Source organism: Schistocerca cancellata, chromosome 4 (genome assembly GCF_023864275.1).
Source record: "Schistocerca cancellata isolate TAMUIC-IGC-003103 chromosome 4, iqSchCanc2.1, whole genome shotgun sequence".
Taxonomy (NCBI): Eukaryota; Metazoa; Arthropoda; class Insecta; order Orthoptera; family Acrididae; genus Schistocerca; species Schistocerca cancellata.
The window spans coordinates 32,208,033-32,232,955 of NC_064629.1; the positions used below are offsets into that span (position 1 = coordinate 32,208,033).

The window sequence follows — 24,923 nt, forward strand, 5'->3', positions numbered from 1 at the left end:
CTGCAGATCGTCAGCTTGGCTTCCACTCCTCGAGAGATGGAGGCCGCCTTCACCAATTTAGCCAGCCGCCGAAAGGACCCAAGGATTTCCTTGGAACCCCGATGACAGGCATCGTTGGTGCCGACATGCGCAACAATCTGCAGCAGGCTGCACCCCGCATGCTTGATAGCCGCCGGAAGAGCCTCTTCCACATCCTGGACAAGGCCCCCTGGCAAGCACACTGAATGAATGTTGGACTTCTTCCCCACTCTGGCCGCTATGTTCCTGAAGATCTCCATGACCCACCTAACATTGTAGCTACCAATAACTAACAAACCCCTACCCCCATGTGCCTGTCCAGACCTTGCTGAAGGAGCAGCCACTATCTTGGCAGAAGGTGCAGTCTCATCCGGCTCAGCCTCCCCCCCCAGCATCACATAGCACACTGAATCTATTAGCAAAGTGCATAGGATTTGGTAGGAGCCTGCTTCCCCCATGCAGCCTTCGCCTTGAGGCTCGAGACATCGACACAGTCTGCCACCCACACTGAGGTGAGATTGGGCCAGCTGGCTCAGTTGCACCTGAGGTCGGCTCAGTGACAAGAGAGCTGTTACATCCCCCCCTGCACATCTCGTACAGCAGAGGCTGCCCCATGCACCCCATCCTCACCGCACCTCAAGGTGGCACTCTGGAGCTTGTTGACTGTGGCCAACAAAGCTTCCAGCTGTGTTTGGACTTTGGCCAACTCCTCCTCCATCCGCACACAACAGACACAGTCTCTATCCATCTAGCTAATATCTGATTTACTGTAAAAACTTAAGGAAACCTACTGTCACACAAGGTTAATAGCTACACTCTAGTTGGCAGAAAGGACACTCAATAATGAAAATAAAAATTTATGGTAGGAGCAAGATCTGGTGCTTATTTTCCTGCTAGAGGCTATTTAGTGAATACTAAAGAATAAGACAGTGACCTACAGTAAACTGCCAGGGGCTACTGGTGAATATTATAAATGAATTAAACAGTGACCTACGGTAAGCTGCACTTACTGATTATCCCTCGTATTTGTAATTTTTAACAAGCATTTACGTGCACGTGAAAGTGACATAATAAAACTATAAAAAATGCTACCTTAAATGTACCGAGACTATATGACACCAATAAACATAAACACTGGGTATTGTACACTGACAGATGCAGGTACAAAACAAAACCTTTAGCTAACAATAAGAGTGTAGAATGTAAAGCACAAATACAAATTCTACTTATAGGACCCGATGGGCTTGCAGTACACGATCACTAAACCCACAACAAGTTCGACAGATAAGGCTCAAACTATTTCGCAGTATTGCTGGTGACACAGTAATACTCTAATTTACTTAGGAGAATGCTTTCCTACATAGTTTGTAATTATATGTGACATTTGTTTGAGTACAAAATCCTTTTAGTGTTAAAATTTGTGTATCATGATCTAAAAGGTCCTTCACCCTTTTACTAACAGAATGCCCACCTAGTAATGAAGAATCAATAAAAGTACTGTCTATAGCTGTGCTGCTGTTCCCCTACGCCCTAGTTGGAAAAAACACAATCTGCATCAGATCATATGAATTTAAGAGATCTACCAATATCCTTTTTCTTGCACCATCATATACAAAATTTATATTGAAGTCACCACATGTAACTATTTCTGGTACTTCCTATAAAGTGAATCAAGAACCCTCTCTAGCGTGAGCAGAAATGCTCTGAAATCAGAGTTACGAGAGCTGTAAACAACAACAATAAGAAGTTTAGTTTCACTAAATTCAACTGCCCCTGCACAACATTCAAATATCTGTTCAGTGCAGTGCCATGATACGTGTATGGACTCAAATGGAATACTGTTTTTTCATGTTCATGGTTCATGAGCAGCTGAGAGCTGCCCCAAGCGAGCCAGCAAGTACTTCAGGTGGACTCAGTGTGAGACTCCCGAGTGCAAATCTTCAACATTACGAGCGCACTCTGGAGATCGATACACAGAGCTAGATGCTGCCGCAGTCCACTGGTCCATGAATGTCCCATGACAACAGTTGGCAACTGCCACTTCACTGCACTGCAAGTCGGACCCACACCAGCCTTCCAGTGCTGATGACACACCGCTTTACTGGGCCAGCTGTGGTGCGATGTTTTGGAAGATGATCGTGTATTACTGCCTAGTAAATATGTTATTGCCAATCATCATTCTCGGTGCTCTTTGAGTGGAACTAGGTCCTAACCACTACATCTCACCCTACATTTGATGACTGTAGTAGTGTAGGTCCAGACTCGTATAGGAGTTTTAAATTACAGTATAAACAATAAAAGGATTTTGTCTGTGGGAGGAAAAAATTCAATTCTTAGCAGCACTGAAGAAGCAGACATCAATGAAACAAATAAACTGATCCAAAAGACTAAAACATGTTTACAACTTCATGACTGATTACAAGCAGTATTAGATGCTTCATATCAGTGCGTGACAAAACTTAGATGGAATGAACACAATGTCAGATCAGCATAATACACTAGAAGCAACTTTTTTATATTCTAGTCAGTGTTTCACAAGAAATTGCTTTTAACAGGGTGGCTTACATTGAAAATGCTTAGGATCTGTGTTTATTCAGCAACATGTTTGTTGGCATGTGGAAAATTATGAACAGCAATAGAAACTGTTGGTGTGAGAGGAATGACTAGCTACCTACACAGAAGTAATCTGAGCCGATAGCACGTTTTCTATGTATTGTAACACAAATAGGTTAACTACAAAAGTGCCAACAGGCCAAAATGGATGATATACAAATTTTTCTGTAAGGAAAAAGAATACTATTGCATTTTCCAGGCCTTATATTAGTTTACAGAAGAGTACATCAAAATCATGAGAATACTAGTAAATTCTTCTGCACTCAATAGCTCTTACAGGAGTGACAGAATGCAAGGAGACTACTGCATACGTGTGAAAAATTCTGTTACATGTAAACCAAAATATGGATTTAATTTCTTAACAGAAGAATACTTGTTGAAATAAGAATAAAAAGGTGTAAATCCGGAACCCTTGAAAAACTAACTTTGTGACAAACTTCTTGCAAATCCTTTTAAAACATCATAACATGAAATGAATTTTTTATAAAAGTTTCACAAACAGGTGTTTGTATGAATAGCCAACTATGTAATGTAAGCCCCTTTGGTTTTAATCAGTATCAATGTGAGATTCTAACTAAATTTAAATTAATGACAGGAGATTTATAAACAGAGGTATTGTATTTGAAGATAAAAATGGATGGGATGCAATAACCAGCAGAGTAATTAAAGAAGTGCCAGAGATGTTATCAGCATCCCAAATTACAACAATTAATTACTCAAATGAATGAACTGTTCACCAGGGCAATAAAAGCACTGTCTAAGATAATAGTAGAAAACCCGACTATAACAATTAATCATTTGACTAAGTAATCTCCCCAGAGGTTCTAAAGTAGATTATTCCAACTCTCCCACATGGACAGTGGGTGACCACAATCACCCACAGACCCCACCAGCTAGGTACAGCTGGTCAGCCGCTTCTCATGCAACCCTATTGCACTATGTTCACACCTTGTTCCATAGTTTGCACATGACATCTGTCACTGATATGATGAGCCATTTGAAAAACTTAAATATGACACTTCAAGGGAATAATTTACGATTATTAGCATGGGTAAAAAATTAATGTATTTATGTAAAAGCTCCTTCTATTTGAAAGGCAGCTTCTTATAGGAAAGTTGACTTATTTCAAATAACTCATTGCCATAGTTTCTTCCAAATACACATTTAATGGATTATCACAAAAACACTCTACAGCTTTGTCAAAGTTCTGAGGGGGTGCACACAGACAGTCTTGTGAAGTACTTTTGAACACTATTTCTGAAAACTGTCTTGAGCAGCTAGTTTGACAGCCCACATGTAATGAAAATGTCTTAGACATTGTAGCTACAAACAGGCCAAATCTTATCAATGGCATCAGTATAGAGATGGAGATTTGCGATCATGATATCATAACAACTATGGGTATGGAAGTTAATAAATTAGTCAAGGCGGCTAAGAGAGTGTTTCCTCTAGAAGGAGCAGATAAGCAGTTGTTAGCATCTCACTTAGATGATGAATTGCAATCATTTAGTTTCAGTATGATGGACATAGAGGAATTATGGACAAAGTTTAAGCAGATCGTAAATTGTGCTCTGGACAAGTTTGTGCGTAGTAATTGGATTAAGGACAGAAAAGACTCTCAGGGTTCAGCAACAAAATTCAGAAAATGCTGCAGAAGCAAAGGATGTTTCCACACTCAATTCAAACCAGAGTGTGCAGGTGATGACAAGTAAAAATTAAAAGAGATTCACACATCTGTGAAAAGATCTCTAAGCGAAGCATACAACTACCACTGTTACATCTTAACAAAAGGTCTGGCCGAGAAACAGAGAAAATTCTGGTCCTATGCAAAATTGCTAAGCGGGCTAAGGCTTCTATTCAGTCACTCATTGACCAGTCTGGTGTGACAGTTGAAGATAGCAAAAAAAAGAGGCCAAAGGTTTAAATTTCATATTCAAGAAATCATTCACACAGGAAAATTGTACAAACATACTGTCATTTGATAATTGCACAGAGTCCCGTATGGACAACATAGTACTAAGCATCCCTGGCATGGAGAAACAACTTGAAGAGTTGAAAGCAAATTAGTCACCAGGTCCTGATGGAAAACCAATTAGGTTTTACAAAGAGTACTCTACAGCACTGGCCCCTTACTTAGCTTACAATTACCATGATTCTCTCACCCAGACCACGATCTGAAGTGATTGTAAAAAATGCACAGAAGGAAATAAGAAGAGTACAAGAATGGACCTGCAAAATTACAGACCAATATCCCCAACATTGGTTTGCTGTGGAATTCTGGGCTTATGTCCATGAATCAGCATGGTTTTAGAAAGTATCAATCATGTGAAATTCAGCTTCCCCTTTTCTCACTTGATATACTGTGAACTATGGATGAAAGCCACCAGGCACATCCCATATTTCTACATTTCTGAAAAGCATTTGATACGGTATCCTTTAATCTGATCTGGTGCAGATCCCAAGCAATACTCAAGAATAGTCACACCAACATCTTATATGCATTCTCCTTTACAAAAGAACCACACATGCCTTCCCTACCACAATCCTTACACACTCATTCCATTTCATATTGCTTTGCAGTGTTACACCAAGATATTTAAATGGCAGTCGTCACCCTGCCTGTGCACGGTTGAGATAGTTACCAACCGTGCACAGGCAGGGTGACGACTCCAGCATGCGACCAAGTGGTGTAAATTGCCCTGAAGATGACCCCATCGCCAGTTGAAACCGGTTGGTGACAAAATAAATAATGCGATTGTGGCTGTCATTTTGTATAATTGATTATAAGTATATCAATCACTGTTAACTCCACGCAACTATGTTGTCTAAAAATTTCAGACATGCTCCACAAAAGTGTGTTAGGACCCTTCTTGTTTATATTGCATATTAACGACCCAACAGACAATATTAATAGTAACCTTTGAGGGCACTGCCCAATACAACTGAACACCAAAACTTTAAAAGGCAGATGCAGTTGTGCACACGTACCTTCGTGTGATGGGAACGGGACTGAGTGCTCGAGTATTTGACAGATGGGGGAAGCCGTGCCAGCCATGCTGAGCTGGACTCTGGGTTGAGCCACGCCAAGGACATTGTGTTCGCCAGACGAAGATGACATGGCTGTCACTTGGCCCAGCAGACTACAGATTTCACACTCCACGATTAGCTGACATCAAAATATGAGAAATGACACAGCTTCAGATAAGGCAGCATGTGAGCTCCTGTTTTGGTGCAGCATCTGGGAAAACCAGGCACACCTGGCCCATAGAGTGGAACACAAAAGGGGTTATCTTCCATGACAGAAATGAGTGACCACAGTACCCACTAAATAAACCTAAATTCAATAAAAACTGGTCCAAGACAATTACAGGAAAACCAACAGCACCTTTAAAAAGAGAAAATTATGTCAAACGAGTGTGTGAAAAAGCACCATACCATCAAAACCAGTAGTTTTTAAGTTATTCATTATCAAAATTTTTACAAATAATATTAATTTCAGCAATTGCTTGGGTGAGCTTTATAAATTTAGTGTCAATGGATAGGGCATGTGGAACTGTATCAGAACATACTATTAAATTTCTTGTAAATAATATATATTTACACTACACGCTGGAATACATATTCCAAGCATAAAAAGTCAATTCTACACAAAATACACTGCCGGGGGAAGAAAATTAGCGTACACGGAAAGACGACATTGATTTTGATCTGATGGCAGCATATGCCTCCTGGGGCGATAGTAGATGTACTGATATGGTTCCCGTGCCATCCTCCAACAGACAGCACAGTAGCATAGCTACCAGAGCACCCTCTGTGTCTACCCTTCAATAGGTAATGTTCACAGCCAGAGGGTGCAGTGTGATGGAAATGGGTGAAGCAAGTTGGTAACCAGGCCACAGAGATCCACTTGTGCTTCCTAAACCCAACTGAACAAGATGGAATGGGAGGTTCTGGATGTCCACGCAGCATGGACGCCTACCAGTACTGTCATAAGGGCAGCAGTGGCAGATTGTACACCTACCACAGCACGGATAAGACAGCTTGTGAGCCCAGACATGTGAACACGAACTGTTGTGAACTCATTATTAGTAGTAGGACTAAAGGTATGCATACCTCTAGCCCACCTTCCAATCATGCCACAATATCCATGTGCATGACTTGGCTGGTGCTGTCAGAGGACACTTGGAATATGAAATTGTGCACCATGGTCTTCAGCAATGAACACAGATTCTGCCTGTATGCAAGTGACGGTTGCTTGTGTGTACGATGTAGACATGGTGAGTGGAGTCTTAGAGTGCATTCATTCAAGACATACTGGCTCCACCACAGACCCATTCTTCTGCTGTTCTTGCAACAAGAAGGTGATGTGTTGGTACAACAGGATAATGCTCATCCACACTACCCATGAGACTCAATGTGTTCTGCAATATGTGCAGCAATTTGCCTGGCCAGCACAATCTCCAGACTTGTCTCCAGTCAAGCATGTGTGGGATATGATGGGATGAGAAGTGACTCAGGCAACACGCTAACCAACAGTTCTTACAGAACCACATGAACAGGTTGATCAGGTGTGGCATAATGTATCGCATAACAGTATTCGCCATCTGTACAATCCCATGGAGGCTACACAATGAACTATTATGGTTCTTTCGGCAAGGATCAATACCAGGTATCTCAGAACCACTTGTGCTAGTGATCTGTAAATGTAATCATTTCACGTATTCTGTATTCACTGTTTTGACAATAAATCTTGAGTGAATTGGAAACATCTAAAAGGGTGTAACAATTTTTTTCCAGCACTGTTGTTTAATGAACAATGAAAATAATGCCAGCATATTAATTTAGACTTAGGTACATACATGTAGGTGTATTTATTTCTATTTGTTTTTTTATTTTCTAACAGCAACATAACCTAAAGTAACTATTACACTGACAAAACTTGAATTATTAAGTAAAATAATGGACTCAGCAAAAAATTAAGGACAGCACAAGAATGCTGAGAAAATTTCCATTTAATCTGATGTATTGCACATATGTTTAGAGTAAGATAAACAGATGTTAAGTATGTATCGTAAATGCATGAGGGCGAGATTTCCTAACAGCAATGCAAGGGCATAAAAGGGCAGTTGTCATTTAGCTTGCAATATTAAAAAAAAAAATCTTCAGGCATATGGTAGTGGGGACATGTCAAGATTCAGTGGGTTAGCAAGTGACCAGACAGAATAATTCACACACACACACACACACACACACACAAAGAATAAGAAGAGTGAGCATTTTGAACTTGTGATTAACATTGCGTGGCTAGTGTGGAACTTTACATTTGAACACATGTAGTGGAACAAAGAACAATTATCAGTAGTTTACCAAAAGCAATCATTGGTTGACGAGGTATACAGCTCTGGTTTATTCATTAACAAGCTTCAGTTCTCTCGTTATGTTTATTCAACTAGTAAAAATAATCAATAAACATTGTATATCAACACTTTACAGAGTTGTAAACATTATTTCTCACTGTGTAGTACAACCCTGCTTGCATTTTATCAATTTATTGAATGACAGTGTGACTATTTATCAGGATATTGTGAGAAGTGCACTGGTTGTTTCCTAGATGTCCATAAAAAAAAAAAAAAAGGGAGCACATATTTCGAAACACACTAACAGTTAAACCAATATTTATGATTTTCTTTCATTACTATAATTTTTTATTATCTTTTTTGTTGATGATGCAGTTATGTGTAGTGAAATACTATCCCAAAAAAAGCTGCACAATAGCCAGTCAGAATCCTGATAATATTTCAAAGAGGTGCAAATACTGGCAGTTTGTCTTACAGTTCAGAAATAAAATTGTACATCGCGTAACAGTACTCAAACATGTGGGATCTATACCAAACAAAAGGATTAACTTGATCACTGGGATCACTGAATATATGAAAAAATAAGGGCAGCACAAATGGTTGCAGGTTTGTTTGACTCTCCCATGAGTATTACAAAATGTTAAACATAAATTCGCAGATGATTTAAGACTGATGCCAGTTTCCCACAAAAGCTTACTTACAAGATTTCGATATTAAGTGAAGAATCTAAAGAGACTCTTCATTCCCCAATGTATCACACCCATAAGGATCATGAGGACAAAATCAAACTAATTACAACACACACACACACACACACACACACACACACACACACAGGCATTTAAGTAGTCATTCTCATTCTTGCCACACTCCATACACAACAGGAAGGGGAAGAAATGCCAACATGTGGTCCATTTCAGCTGATAAAACCACAACAGCTGCAAGAAATTGATTTAGTTATCACTCAGGCACAATTAGTTTTGTGACCATAAAGTCACATCTTCAGGTGAAGAACAGGTGAACTTATATAAGATACAAAGTTTACAATTAAAACTTACCTTAGCTCAACTATATCAAAGTGCTACAGTTTCAATTGCTAGTTGAGGACTATGGACCTTAAATTTTTATTATATCTCCATGAGAGAAAATAAACATCCCCTATCTTCCTCTTTGAAACTGGCAAATAAAATACGCAGCCGTCATCAATAAAATAACAGAGGGCATGAGGCTACTGACCACGCAGATCATGTCCACAGTAGACTGCCCAGGCATTCATATGTGAAATGGAAGGACCAACATAGCAATCCGGTGGCCACAAACACATGTAATCAATAGTAGGACTGAACCCAACTGAGAAACTAACTACATAACAGCACAAGAAGATAGGGGAATATCTGCACAGAAGCAAAATCTGGAATCACTGTCACGAAAAACAGTATAATTGATGAGCAGTATAAAGTATCTCAACACATTTACAGTAGCATATGTAATTTCATTTATGTGTGAACTACGAGGGTTGTTTTTTAAGTAATGGCCGTTCGCGCGTATAGTCCCGTAGTTTGCGCGGTCGCCGCAACAAGCCACCTCGCCACTTGCCGGCATCCTTCCCGTTCACACTGATGCAAGTTGCAGCTCTGTAGCTGACGTGTATGCATCGCTGTGCTACTGTATAATGTTTACGATTATTGAATTGCCCGCCGCGTGTGAGATACGGTCAGTGATACGTTTTTTTACCGCGAGAAGCCTATCAGCTGCAGAAATTCATCGTCAGTTAACAGAAGTTTATGGCTCGAATGCAATGAGTGAAGGTAAAGTGCATCAATGGGTTAAAGAGTTTAAAAATGGCCGTCAAAACGTCCGTGACGAAGAATGCTCAGGCCGGCCCTCTGTGATCACTGATGATTTGGTGGCTGCAGTTGAAACAAAGATCCGTGAGGACAGAAGATTCACAATTTCCACTCTTTCTTTGGAATTTCCACAAGTTTCAAGATTGGTTTTGTACAAAATTGTGTCTGAAAACCTAAACTCTAAGAAACTGTGTTCTCGGTGTGTACCCAGACTCCTCACAGAGGACCACAAAGGGAAGAGATTTGCCACTTCATTGGACTTTTTGATTCGTTACGAGGAAGAAGGGGATGACATGTTGAGTCAAATTGTCACTGGAGATGAAACATGGGTATCCCATATCACTCCCGAAAGCGAGCGACAATCGATGGAATGGCGACACACAACCTCAACCGTCAAGGTCAAAGCCAAACAGACGCTGTCAAAGCGCAAGATTATGGCAACTGTGTTCTGGGACCGGCGCGGTGTTTTGCTAGTGGACTTTATGCCACGAGGAACGACAGTCAACTCAGATGCCTACTGTGCAACTCTAAAGAAGCTCCGCAGAGCAATTCAAAACAAAAGGCACGGCATGCTGACAAAAGGAGTTTTGCTCCTGCACGATAACGCTAGGCCTCACACCTCTCAAAAGACTCGGGATTTGATTGATTCTTTTGGCTGGGAAGTTTTGGACCATGCTCCATACAGCCACGACCTTTCTCCTAGCGATTTTCACCTTTTCCGGTACCTGAAACACCATCTTGGCGGGCAGCGCTTCAATGACGACGATGAAGTGAAAGCGGCCGTGAACTCTTGGCTGTCGGAGCAGGTGGCCGAATTCTTTGAAGAGGGAATTAAAAACTTAGTTGTACAGTATGACAAGTGCTTAAATAAACAAGGCAACTATGTAGAAAAATAGGTAAATGTGTGTAGAATCAGAAAATAAAAGTTTTTTTTACAAAAGTATTTGTATCTTTTTTTAAAAATAAAAATGGCCCTTACTTAAAAAACAACCCTCGTAATCCACCACCTTTGAGTACAGAAGTAAAAAGGAAAATATGAAAGCAAACCGTTTATAGAATATTGGTAAAAGGTCTTAAAGAGGCATAGGTGTGTTCAATTTGGAAACATGTCTTAAAAACTGTGATAAAATTAACGAAAATTGTGAAGAACTATAACACCGTCCTCACACCCAGCGTATCGTTGCACGATAGTCAGGTGACACAATTTTCAGCTATATTTTGTATCTAAATCTCTCTCTCTCTCTCTCTCTCTCTCTCTCTCTCTCTCTCTCTCTCTCTCTCTCTCTCTCTATCTATCTATCTATCTATCTATCTCTCTCTCTCTCTCTCTATCTATCTATCTATCTATCTATCTATCTATCTATCCATCCATCCTCCTCCTCCCCCCCCCCCCCCCCCCCCACCGCCCAGCAAGAAATAGATGCTGCATATTGCCAAATTGAGAGTTTATTTACAGTCAAACGTATTGGCACTTACATTCTGACTCAAAAAAGTGAAGTGCATCTAAATTTTGGGATCAGCAAAACATGTCAGCACTTACATTCATTTGGCTCTTTACTTTATGAAGTAAATTTAGAACTGTGTTTTAACCCAGGAGAGACCACACTCTGCTTCTTTTGCATAATATTGTTTTCCTGCACTTGTATACTATTCTCCTGTGTACCAAAAATGAAGTGCATATCGGCAGACTTAAGGTCACATTTGCCTTTGGGTAAAATGGTAGATTTGGTCATAATCATCACATATTATAAGTTTCATGATTCAACAGGACTGGGTGAGATTCAGAGCTGATTAATCATGTTACATAATGCTTGATAAGACACTAAAGTCAATAATATAATTTTCTCCTTTCCAGAAAATTTCAAAAAAGGGATAAATTACATAAATCTCCATTCACTGACAAATCAGCAATTCCATCCTGATTTATCTGTATATCTGGGCAAAGATTTTGTGATGTTAATGAATATGCATCAGGAAGAAGTAAATTAACTCACTGTTGATTCTAATGATAAGGAACCTAGGCTATCTGAGAGAGGAAATGGAATTGAAAAGGGAAAGAAAATGAAAAAACAAAGTAAAAACACAAACAAGTAAAGAAGGAATATAACAAAAAATGAATAGGCAGTCAAAAAAAGCATGCACATCCACATCAACTGGTAACAGAGAAGTGTCAGCTAGAACATTTATGTACAAGATTGCTCCAGATGCCAAGGAAGTATAATGAGATCATAAGCGAGACTGAAGCAAGGGAGATGTTTCATAGATTCTTGATCATGTACGATATAGAAAAGCAGTGCCAGTATTTATCTCCACTTATTAAGAAGCACCCAAAACAAGGTCTTCAGGTGCACAGTCACAAAGAAAAGTGCAAAGAAGTACTTTCTCCTGAAAGATGGATGTGAAGTTCAAACGTGTGTATGGTTTTTCCTTACTACTTTTAATGTATCAGAAACATTTGTGCAATATGTACAGAAGAAAAGTGACAGCAGCAACATGATTTTGACTGCTCACAAGAGAAGCAGTCATCATCTAGGTGTAAGAAGATTTGAAGAAATAAGGAAGATATTAAGGAACCACATACAAATAATTTCCTACTATTCCATCACATTACTGCCGATTCTTATCCAGAGGTCAGACTAACAAATAATGCATGAAATATATAAGAAACTTTGTGAAGAGAAACAGGTTATCGCTGAAAAATATTGGCTCTACAAAAAAATATTCAATACATATACCTATGCTTCCTTGTACCTAGAAAAGATTTAGACAATCACTGTTAACACTTTCAAAATCTCTCCAAAGAAAATCAAAGGACAGAGAAAGACCAGCACTGGGAATGCCTAAAGAGAATGAGGCACATAAAGATCTAAAAAATGAAATGAAAGCGTGAGCCAGAGGAGGAGAATTCCATTTAGTGGAATTTGACCCAGAAGCTGTAAGGTACTGTCCAAACATAGCAGCTAAGCTCATTTTCTACTAAAGAAGACAAGAAGTAATAGAGAGGGCTGCAAAAAAAAGTTAATATGTATGACCCTTCAGGGTGGTATACTGTTGTTCAGAATGTTTGAAAACAAAGGCTGTATGAATTCACTGAAGTGGCACAGAAGGACTTCCTGGATTTCAGTGCTAAACAGAAGGAACACTTGAAAAATATAAAAACTGAAAGTGAAGGAAATTGAGTAAAATGGCTTAAGGTGATGCAGCTTTAATATCATAAAAGTTATGCTGATCACATCTTTCAGAAACATTTCCACATCAACAATTAAAAAGTTTGACAGTTCCCAGAAATTTCTGAAATTTCAATACAATGTCCAGGTTGGAACCAAATTACCATGACGCAATAAACTTCAGTAAGAGAAAATAAAAGACCTCGTGGATCTTTGCTGCACTGGAATTATCTAGGAACAATATCACGTATTTTACAAAAGTTTTCAAGAAGAGAAAGCTGGAGATTCAGATCAAAGTCACAACCATTGTGATGAAATTAGGAAGAATGAACACTCAGTGGTGACATTGGTACAAAAATCCACTAATACCTTTTTATTTTAATTGCAACTGATGTGTTTTTAATGCAGAAATTAACTTCTTATGCTATATTTTCTCCACCAAATGCTTAGCTCCAAACTCTATTTAGATTGATGCACTTAGATTCATAATGACGTTTTCCCTTAGCATTATAATAAACAAAAAATAATGGTGAACCAGTAAGGACTACCATTAAAGATATCAACATCTGACAGCTTTTTAAATGTATTCTTTTGTGCTGTAGGGATTTATCAACAAATTTACATTTTACACTTACATTTTACATTTTAAAATACCTTCTTTCATCTTGCCTATAAAATCAGTAAACTGGAATTACACTCCTCTGATCGTCACACAGTGATGATTACATTACAATGTGAACTCATTTACATCAACTGTGCACAGAATTAAAAATAATTTGAGAACCAAAAACAAAAAAATAAAGCAACCAGTGTAGCAGTGTAAAACACAGATACTAAAGGTCAGCCACTTAAAAAAAGATACGACCTACATCCTAAAATGGAATACAACCAAATAAGATCAAAAACTGGGCTAGCCATATGAACTACTATTCACAGTGAATGTGTGAACACTATTTTTATCCTGAAGTGCGAAGTAGTACAAATCAGTAGTGCAACTAGGTCAAAAATAACTATAAAACACTGCAGCATTTTGATATTGTCAAGGTAAGTTTAGTTCTAATTGTAAACTTAGTATCTTCTTTAGGTTCACCTGATTTTCAGTGGAAGATGTAGTTTTATGGTCACAAAATTAGTTGTGACTGAATGATCGACAAATTTGTTTCTGACAGCTGTTGCAGTTTTATCCATCGAAATGGATTACTACAGCTGTGGTTGAGCCAGATACCAAGTGATGTATAACATGTGGTTCCAGGAAAAGTACCCACTGCCATGTACTTTACAGTGATTTACAGAGTATGTATGTAGATATAAAACACATTACACAATCAGTGATTATATTGACAACTGTCTGTACTTAACAATTATTTCAGATCATCCCTGTAAAAAATATCATCTGTCTATAACACTCTCACAAGGTGCTTACAATCAGATGTTGATACTTGCTCTTGTATTCTTATCTTAGTCATAATGATCACTGTCAACCAACACTACTCCACAAAACATGTAAGGAATTCTTTATCTGGTAGGGCATGCTGAAAAGTAATCCAAAATTTTATGTGAAAACTCCAACTTTTAAAGTGAAATAAACATTATTAACATTCTACATCTTTATTCTTCACGTCTATGAATTTATTTCTCAACATAGTCACCCTGGTGGTGAACAAATTTCTCCCAACAATAGCCCAGTTTATTGATACCATCACTGTAGAATGTTACACTTTTGTTGACGGAGCCACAGCCTCACCTCTGCTTGCACTGCTTCATCACTATCAAAGTGAAGTCCTCGAAGATGTTCTTTAAGTTTTGGAAACAGATGAAAATCAAAATGGGCCACGTTGGGATTGTATGGAGAATAATCAATGACAGTGAACACAAGGCATCAATTATTTATTGCAGATGTCACAGGGCTCATGTGTGGTCTGTGCATTGTCATGTTGAAGGAGAGGGTGCTCGATGTGTGGACGAACTCTTCTGTAGTCAGGATACTCAATTGCTGCACTCTGTTTCTCACAAACCAATATAGTTATGTTACGCTCCACCACATTACATGCTAAAATTCATACCTATCCAGCAGCAGAGTTGAAACTTGCACCAGTGAGGCGACAAAGTCCATATGTAATACCTCAACAGGTACTGAGAACAGAATAAAAAATTCTGAGGCATTACTTTTCAGCACGCCATCCCACAATAACAGCTTGAAGAATGTTAATATTGCTTGTTATCACTGTATCTACACAGCAGTTTTCTGTAGTAATAATATTAATTACCTCAACCCACTGGCTCTTAATCAATCTGTTCAGTAACATGGGTGGATTTAAATCTGTTTCTCTTTTCATCGCCAACGGTTTGTAGATGCGATGCAATGACCGTATCACCCTAGTTCTCAACCCACGTTGTTTCCGTATAACTTTAAATGATGCTTCTGTGATGCGGCCATCAGTGCAGTATCTGTTTGAAAAACAGAGGTGAATCAGTAATGATAGTCAAAGGCAATATTTATCTTAAATATAATTACTACAGTAACGGCATCACAAACAAGGCTCTTTGCTTGAAAAAAATGAGGTAGAAGATTTGTATCTTGTGTATATCATTAGCAGTACGTTGAATCCAAGTTTTCAACCTCCAAAACCCTCAGGATATTTGGAAACTATGCATCCTACTCAAAATGTGACCCTTACCAAAATGAAAGAGCATTAAATTTTGTGTCAAATGACCTATTTAACTGTCAAAATTGACGCAGCAATTTGGCTGCAATCAGTTGTCAAATTTCGTTTATTTTTACCAGCTTAGCTAAAAAGTCGGCGGTAATGCCTGTAACTCCAAAACAGCTAATTCAAATGAAAAATGTCGAGTTATCAAAGTTGTAGAGCATGAAATTTCATATTACAAAGGCATCTAGTTTTTTTCAGTTTTAGGCACTATTAAGCATTCATACACTTACTCAAAGTCATACACATAGTCAAAGTAATTCCATTTTGTTGTTTTTCTTCTAAACATAGGATGCACAGTTTCCGTGTAATAGGTGAAAACATGGCAAAAGTGCCAAAATTTCTTGGCTTCTTTGCCACAAAAAGTTGTCCTGAGGTTTCTGGGGGTCAAAAACTTGGATTCAGCACACTGTCAACTATATACACACACAATTAAAAAAAATAAAATCTTCTACCTCATTTTTTGCAAGCAAAAAGTACACCCTTACTAGACTATATATTCAGTTACCATAATTACTGCATAATAATAATGATCATCATCATCATCATCATCATCATCATCATCATCATTATTTCTTTCCTTTCTCAGACGTTATGTCTGGTTAAAAATGGAAAGTGATGCGGACCTTGATCAAGCGTTACTTCCTTTTAACTGTACGGTATATGTTACATTGCATTTAGGAACTTTCGGATAATTGAACATGTATCAATAATTACAGATTTCTGTAGTTGTATATATATGTTTGGATGCAGCTGTATTGCATTGATGTACTGGTGGATATTGTGTGGTATGACTCCTGTAGTTGATAGTATAATTGGTATAATGTCAACTTTATCCTGATGCCACATGTCCTTCACTTCCTCAGCCAGTTGGATGTATTTTTCAATTTTTTTCTCCTGTTTTCTTCTGTATATTTTTTGTATTGGGTATGGATATTTTGATTAGTTGTGTTATTTTCTTCTTTTTATTGGTGAGTATGATGTCAGGTTTGTTATGTGGTGTTGTTTTATCTGTTATAATGGTTCTGTTCCAGTATAATTTGTATTCATCATTCTCCAGTACATTTTTGTGGTGCATACTTGAATGTGGGAACGTGTTGTTTTATTAGTTTATGTTGTATGGCAAGTTGTTGATGTATTATTTTTGCTACATTGCCATGTCTTCTGGGGTATTCTGTATTTTCTAGTATTGTACATCCACTTGTGATGTGGTCTACTGTTTCTATTTGTTGTTTGCAAAGTCTGCATTTATCTGTTTTGGTATTGGGATCTTTAATAATATGCTTGCTGTAATATCTGGTGTTTATTGTTTGATCCTGTATTGCAATCATGAATCCTTCTGTCTCACTGTATATATTGCCTTTTCTGAGCCATGTGTTGGATGCTTCTTGATCGGTGCGTGGTTGTTTTAGATGGTATGGATGCTTGCCATGTAGTGTTTTCTTCTTCCAATTTACTTTCTTCGTATCTGTTGATGTTATGTGATCTAAAGGGTTGTAGAAGTGGTATGAAATTGCAATGGTGTAGCCGATGTATTTATATGAGTGATTGCTTTGTGTATTTTGCTAGTTTCTGCTCGTTCTATAAAGAATTTTCTTAAATTGTCTACCTGTCCATAATGTCGATAAATCCCCTTCCTCCTTCCTTTCTGCTTAATGTGAATCTTTCAGTTGCTGAATGTACGTGATGTATTCTATATTTGTGGCATTGTGATCGTGTAAGTGTATTGAGTGCTTCTAGGTCTGTGTTACTCCATTTCACTACTCCAAATGAGTAGCTCAATATTGGTATAGCATAAGTATTTATAGCTTTTGTCTTGTTTCTTGCTGTCAATTCTATTTTCAGTATTTTTGTTAGTCTTTGTCTATATTTTTCTTTTAGTTCTTCTTTAATATTTGTATTATCTATTCCTATTTTTTGTCTGTATCCTAGATATTTACAGGCATCTGTTTTTCCATCTGTGGTTATCCAATATGTAATCTTCTTGTTTAGTGTGTTTTCCCTTGATTATGCTATTTTTCTTACATTTGTCTCTTTCAAAAGCCATACTTATATCATTGCTGAATATTTCTGTTATCTTTAGTAGTTGGTTGAGTTGTTGATTTGTTGCTGCCAGTAGTTTTAGATCATCCATGTATAGCAAATGTGTGATTTTGTGTTGGTACATTCCAGTAATGTTATATCCATCATTTGTATTATTTAGCATGTTGGATAGTGGGTTCAGAGCAAGGCAGAACCAGAAAGGACTTAATGAATCTCCTTGGTGTATTCTTTGCTTAATCTGTATTGGCTGTGATGTGATATTATTTGAATTTGTTTGGATATTAAGTGTGATTTTCCAGTTTTTCCATTACTATGGTCAGGAACTGTATCAAGTTAGGATCTACTTTGTATATTTCCAATGTTTGTAGTAACCATGAGTGGGGTACACTATCAAAAGCTTTTTGATAATCAATGTATGCGTAGTGTAGCGGCCTTTGTTTGATATGTCACCTCTGCATCTTGCAGCAGCCTTTTTGTTCTTCATTTATAATTTTGTTCTGCGTTGTATGTGTCATTAATTCTGTGTAACGACTGAAGTTAATATTTTGTACACTGTTGGTAGGCATGTTATGGGGCGATATTTTGCTGTGTGTGCTTGATCTTTAGGTTTCAGATAAGTTATTCTTTGTGTAAGTGTATCATGGACTGTGTATGGGTCTGCAATGTAACTGTTAAATAATTTAGTTAGATGTGAATGTGTTGAGGTGAACTTCTTTAGCCAGAAATTTTCTGTTTTATCTTTTCCAGGGGCTTTCCAACTGTGTGTAGAATTAACAGCTTGGGTGACTTCATGTTGCAAAATTATCACTTCAGGTATTTGTGGTATCATCTCGTATGTGTGTGTTTCTGCTTGTATCCACTGTGCATGTCTGTTATGTTGTACCGGGTTTGACATTGGCAAACAATCTAAACAAGAACCCTAAAAAGTTTTGGTCATATGTAAAATCGGTAAGCGGATCTAAATCCCCTATTCAGTCACTCGTTGACCACGATGGCACCGAAACAGAGGACGACCGAAGAAAGGCAGAAATACTGAATTCAGTGTTCCGAAACTGTTTCACTGCGGAAAATCGTAACACGGTCCCTGACTTCAGCCGTCGCACGGACGCCAAAATGGAAAATATTGAAATAAACGATATCGGAATTGAAAAACAACTGCTATCACTTAGTAGCGGAAAAGCATCCGGACCAGACGAGATACCCTTAAGATTCTACAGTGATTATGCTAAAGAACTTGCCCCCTTTCTATCAGCAATTTATCATAGATCGCTGGAAGAACGTAAAGTACCTAGCGACTGGAAGAAAGCGCAGGTCGTTCCCATTTTCAAGAAGGGTCATAAATCAGATGCGAATAATTATAGGCCTATTTTGCTTACGTCAATCTGTTGTAGAATAATGGAACATGTTTTGTGTTCTCGTATTATGACGTTCTTAGATAATACAAATCTCCTTCATCATAACCAACATGGATTCCGCAAACAGAGATCATGTGAAACTCAGCTCGCCCTATTTGCCCAAGAAATTCACAGTGCCGTAGACACTGGCGAGCAGATTGATGCCGTATTCCTGGACTTCAGGAAGGCATTTGATACGGTTCCGCACTTACGTTTAGTGAAAAAAATACGAGCTTACGGAATATCGGACCAGGTTTGTGATTGGATTCAGGATTTCCTAGAAGAAAGAACACAACATGTCATTCTTAACGGTTCAAAATCTGCAGATGTAGAGGTAATTTCGGGAGTACCGCAAGGAAGCGTGATAGGACCTTTATTGTTTACAATATACATAAATGACTTAGTTGACAACATCGGTAGCTCCGTGAGGCTATTTGCAGATGACACGGTTGTCTACAAGAAAGTAGCAACATCAGAAGACTCGTACGTACTCCAGGAAGACCTGCAGAGGATTAATGCATGGTGCGACAGCTGGCAGCTTTCCCTAAACGTAGATAAATGTAATATAATGCGCATACATAGGGGCAGAAATCCATTCCAGTACGATTATGCCATAGGTGGTAAATCATTGGAAGCGGTAACGACCGTAAAATACTTAGGAGTTACTATCCGGAGCGATCTGAAGTGGAATGATCACATAAAACAAATAGTGGGAAAAGCAGGCGCCAGGTTGAGATTCATAGGAAGAATTCTAAGAAAATGTGACTCATCGACGAAAGAAGTAGCTTACAAAACGCTTGTTCATCCGATTCTTGAGTATTGCTCATCAGTATGGGACCCTTACCAGGTTGGATTAATAGAAGAGATAGACATGATCCAGCGAAAAGCAGCGCGATTCGTCATGGGGACATTTAGTCAGCGCGAGAGCATTACGGAGATGCTGAACAAGCTCCAGTGGCGGACACTTCAAGAAAGGCGTTACGCAATACGGAGAGGTTTATTATCGAAATTACGAGAGAGCACATTCCGGGAAGAGATGAGCAACATATTACTACCGCCCACATATATCTCGCGTAATGATCACAACGAAAAGATCCGAGAAATTAGAGCAAATACGGAGACTTACAAGCAGTCGTTCTTCCCACGCACAATTCGTGAATGGAACAGGGAAGGGGGGATCAGACAGTGGTACAATAAGTACCCTCCGCCACACACCGTAAGGTGGCTCGCGGAGTATAGATGTAGATGTAGATGTTGCTCCAGAAGTGTTCCGTGTCTGTTATGTTTGGTTGATTGTCTATTTTAATGTGTGTGTTATCTATTGTCTGATAAAATTTCTTTTGGTTTGTGTTGAATGTTTGGTTTTGTTTTGTTTACTTCTATTTTCACTTTTTTTTTTTTTTTTTTTTGTATCTTCTAAGTCGTTTGGCCAATGCTTGTAATTTCTGCTTCTTTTCATCTAATTGCTCTATCACTTCTTGTTGTAAGATTTTACCTAACCTTTTACGTTTTTTTGTCTGATATTTCCTTTCTTATAAATTGTGTTAGTTGTCCGATGTCTTTTCTCAGTTTTTCTATTCTGATCTGTAGCCTATGTTGCCGTGCTGGTTTTGTGGGTTTCTTCTGTGTGTTGGTCGGTTCTGATCTCTGCCGAGTGTGTATATTTAGTGTAGTGATTGCTCCTATATAATCCAGTAGTTGTAACTCTTCCATAGTTGTATTTTCATTTATTTTATTCTGTATTATTGTGTTGATAGTTGTTATTCTTGTTTCGACTTGTGGGTTATTTGGTGGTATATGCAAGAATGGTCTAATGTCTATATTTGTGTCTTTGTATTCTATATATGTCAGCTGCAATTTTTCTTCTATATCTAACATGTGTGTCACTTCATGTTCTATTTGTGCTTGTTCTGGTGGCTGTCTTAAGATTTCGTTTTCCTCTGATTGTTTAATTGATGCGTGTTGTTCTTTGTTCGTTTGCTCTGGGATGTTTGAGTCCATTACTGTATTTTCTTCTTCTTCTTCTTCTTCTTCTTCTTCTTATTCTTATTGCACATTATCTTGTTCCAGTATTTGTTGTACTTGTTGTTTGATGTTTTCTAATTCTGACTGGGGTAGCCTGTTATTTTTTATTATTACACAGATCTGATCAGCTAGTCGTCGTTCTGTTAAAAATTTTAATTCTGGGTATCTGGTAATAAATGTTGTGTATACTTCTGATCTGTATCCTGTTGTGTTGGTTCCTAAGTTTGTTGCTTGGTAATAACAGAACATGAGGTGTCGGTTAACTTCATCTGATCATCTCATCCTCTGTCTTTGTTTTCCTTCTAGAGTGGTTGCAGGAAGCATATCCTGCAAAACACCTCTATTTGGATTTGAATAGTTTTCCGTGTGGCTAGCAGTGTCGTTACCATTGTGGACTGGCATAGGGTTCAAGCGTCGTCCCCGACCATGACCGCGCTTGTCTGAGGCTTCATTGGTTATGTCCTGAACCAACTAATCACACTAAAAGGAGGATTAGCCCTATTAGTGGTTTGTTCTTTTCATCGCCTTTTACAACTGGCAGAACACACCGGAGGCCTATTCTTTTCCTGGGCCTACACGGGGTTTTTTATTATTATTAATTATTATTATTATTATTATTGTGAGAACAATCCATACGAAATTTCCTGGAAGACTGAAACCATGCGACGGAATAGGTCTTGAACCTGGAAGCTTGTCACTTGTGGCAATGCTCTTATCACCTGAGTTATCACGGCATGACTTATAATCTGCCTACACAGCTTCAATTCTAACAGTACCCACACCTCCTACTCACCTTGCTGAACAAGCATTCATTTTTTTCAGGAGTATTAATCCAACAAAGAAAGTAGCAAGCTCCTTTGAAGTTTTGAAACTGGAAGACAGGAAGTTGCATAACTGAAGCTGTGTGGACAGGTTGTGGGCCATGCCTGGGCAGCGTAGCCAGTAAGAGCATTACGGCCATTAAGTGCGTGAAAGGTTCTGGGTTCAAATTCTGCTCTGGGACACAGTTTCAATCCATCAGGAACTTTCAAACCCATTCTCATTCCAATGCACAGTGAAAGAGTCATTCTGGATTGCTGGTGTGATAGTAGCCATAACAAAATTAGTACTACACACATATAAAATCAATTACATTAGTAACACAGAAACACGATACAAATTATGGAAATAAGTTAAAATCTTGTAATGGGTGCAGTTTTTTTACAAACAGTAAAACATATTGCAATTAATTTCATTGGTTCAAATCACTATTGAAGTCTAAACAATCCTGCTTGCGGCAATACAAAGAGCAAAGAAATACCACAAATTTTACAGGAAACTTAAACTCCTGGATAATTCCTTAATTAGCATATCCACTTTTTGAAGAAAACATCCCAGCATTTGCCTTAAACAAGTAGAAAAATAATGGAAAACCTAAATCTGAACATTCAGAAAGAGATCCGAGTCCCACTTCTCACAAATGTGACGACAGTGATTTAAACACTTGCTCAGTTTGAATACTATGATGGACAGTCCTAAGTAGCAGCAATAATTCCACCAAATACATCTACATTTCTATGTGGAGTGGGGGGGGGAGCGAGGATGCAGGGGGAGATGGGGGAATGTGGTATGGAATCCTCGGTTGTTACCTTTGACCTTATTATTGAACATCCTAACTCATTCATTTCAGTTGATAATCAAATACCGACAAGATGTAAGCAATGTAGTGGTTTGGAACTTGCATTCTGCATCAGGGCACAAACACATGCAATTTTGCAATGTTTATGTGACCTATAGAAGAATACAAGTTCGAAATAAGAACTACAATGTTTAGCATCCCGTTTATGTACCTACCTATTATTCAACTCCTCCTAAAAAAAGCACATTCACATATCGTACTTTCTAACATCACTGTTTGCATTTCAAGTATTACAACTATCATAATTACATTTACAGTATACATTAATTTCAATTATTAGCCTCTCAAATATGATTTAATACACAAATCTGATGGTGCTATGCCCCATCTGTACTGCGAACGATATATCTAACAAACTTGACAAATCACTTGTGGGAACATGGTGTAGTGAACACAGATAACTATGTTAATTTAAGAAAGTAATGTGGATGAATCAGTATTTTCCACAGTCACTGGACAACTAAGAACACTCGCCTTCATTTCCAACTTCCATTGAACTTCTTATAACTGCCACTTGAAGCAGCATCTACACACAATATCCCCAAAATTCTACTTTCCAACACACAGCTAAAGAAAAATTTTGCACTGCCATGGTTCTTTAAAAAACATTAGCTGCAATGAAAAATGTATCTGAGAAGTGTGGACGACAGTAACACACATTGTTCACAGTGTGGAACTGAGGTCAGTATTTGCCAACACCCTGCATTTCAGAATACAGGCTCTCTATTTCCTATTTAATTATGAAGGTATGCTTAAAGTAGTAAAACAGCATTGTTTTGTATGCTTTTAAATACCCACAAATATCCACAGTATAAATTATTTCTATTTAGGTGGGCTCTTCCTATTACTGTGTTGTAACATACTTCAGAAATGTTGAAAGGGAAGCCATTGTCACATCAAACAAGGTAGTTTCTCTCTGGCAAGCATCCTCTTCGAGTTCATCAGAGAACACAGTAATTTTGCACATTGTCCCTTCATTCAAATATGATGTTACTGAATATTTACATGTGTACCTGCAATTTTACTCAGGAGGAAATTCAAATAATTAGTGTCTGTTGCAGCAGTTGGCTGGACAAAATCCAAATAAGTAACGAACTTTGACAGAAGGTGCATATTTAGACCAACATTCAAATCATAATTAAAGTACAATGTCAATTGTACCAATCAAACCGCTGACTCTATTCAAACAGCTTGGAGGAAGCATTTGAAACAGTATTAGTTGGAATGAACAACTGGCTTACCAAGGCAAGTGCTTGGCTGAAATCTGCTGGGAAAGATCTGAGAAACTTATTCACAACTACCTACACAACTTAGTTTTAATAATGTAAAAATATCGGGGAACAATATTGATACCAAGCATTCTATACCATATGCTAATTCACTTATAGTGTGTTATATAAATGTAAATTTTGCAAAGTTATCAATCTCACTCAGTGACTTTAAAAAATCTACAAAAAATAGGAATGCATTTCATTTTTAATCCACAAAATAGTTTCATTAGACCACTGTTATATGAAATAAATTGCATTCATCCATACATTCAAATTCTGTGTTTCATAAATCCTGTCATGAAGAGGAGTTTTCAGGGCTGGGAAAAGATGTACAGTTGCACATTAAAAGGCAGAAGCAGGCTCTGTAGGCTACCTCTGTAAACTACACTAACAACAAATAGTGGTAATCTACTCACATGTCCGCCCCCGGTAGCTGAGAGGTTAGCGAGATGGAATATCAATCCAAAGGGCCCGGGTTCAATTCCCGGCTGGGTCGGAGAGTTTCTCCGCTCAGGGACTGGGTGTTGTGTTGTCCTAATCATCATCATTTCATCCCCATCGACACGCAAGTCACCAAAGTAGTGTCAAATCGAAAGACTAGCACCAGGCGAACGGTCTACCCGACGGGAGGCCCTCATCAAACAACATTATATTATCTACTCACATTATAAATTATGACAATTACTTCCATACTGAAAAGCAACAAGTTGAAAGAGAAATGTTGCTCTCCCTCTTACACTACCCATCTGCTGTTTTTATTTACTGCCTCACGCTACATGTTTATGTAAGTTTATAGGGAACA

At 38.2% G+C, this 24,923-nt stretch overlaps 1 protein-coding gene across 2 annotated transcripts in view; it reads right to left on the minus strand.

The window, feature by feature from the left end:
• LOC126183188 (transmembrane protein 183-like) overlaps positions 1-24,923 on the minus strand; it is a 252,438-nt gene that overhangs the window by 83,511 nt on the left and 144,004 nt on the right. For both annotated transcript variants that reach the window (XM_049924924.1, XM_049924925.1), the window contains exon 6: positions 15,270-15,450. In XM_049924924.1, coding sequence (XP_049780881.1) covers positions 15,270-15,450 — 181 coding nt within the window. The remainder of the gene's footprint in view (positions 1-15,269; positions 15,451-24,923) is intronic.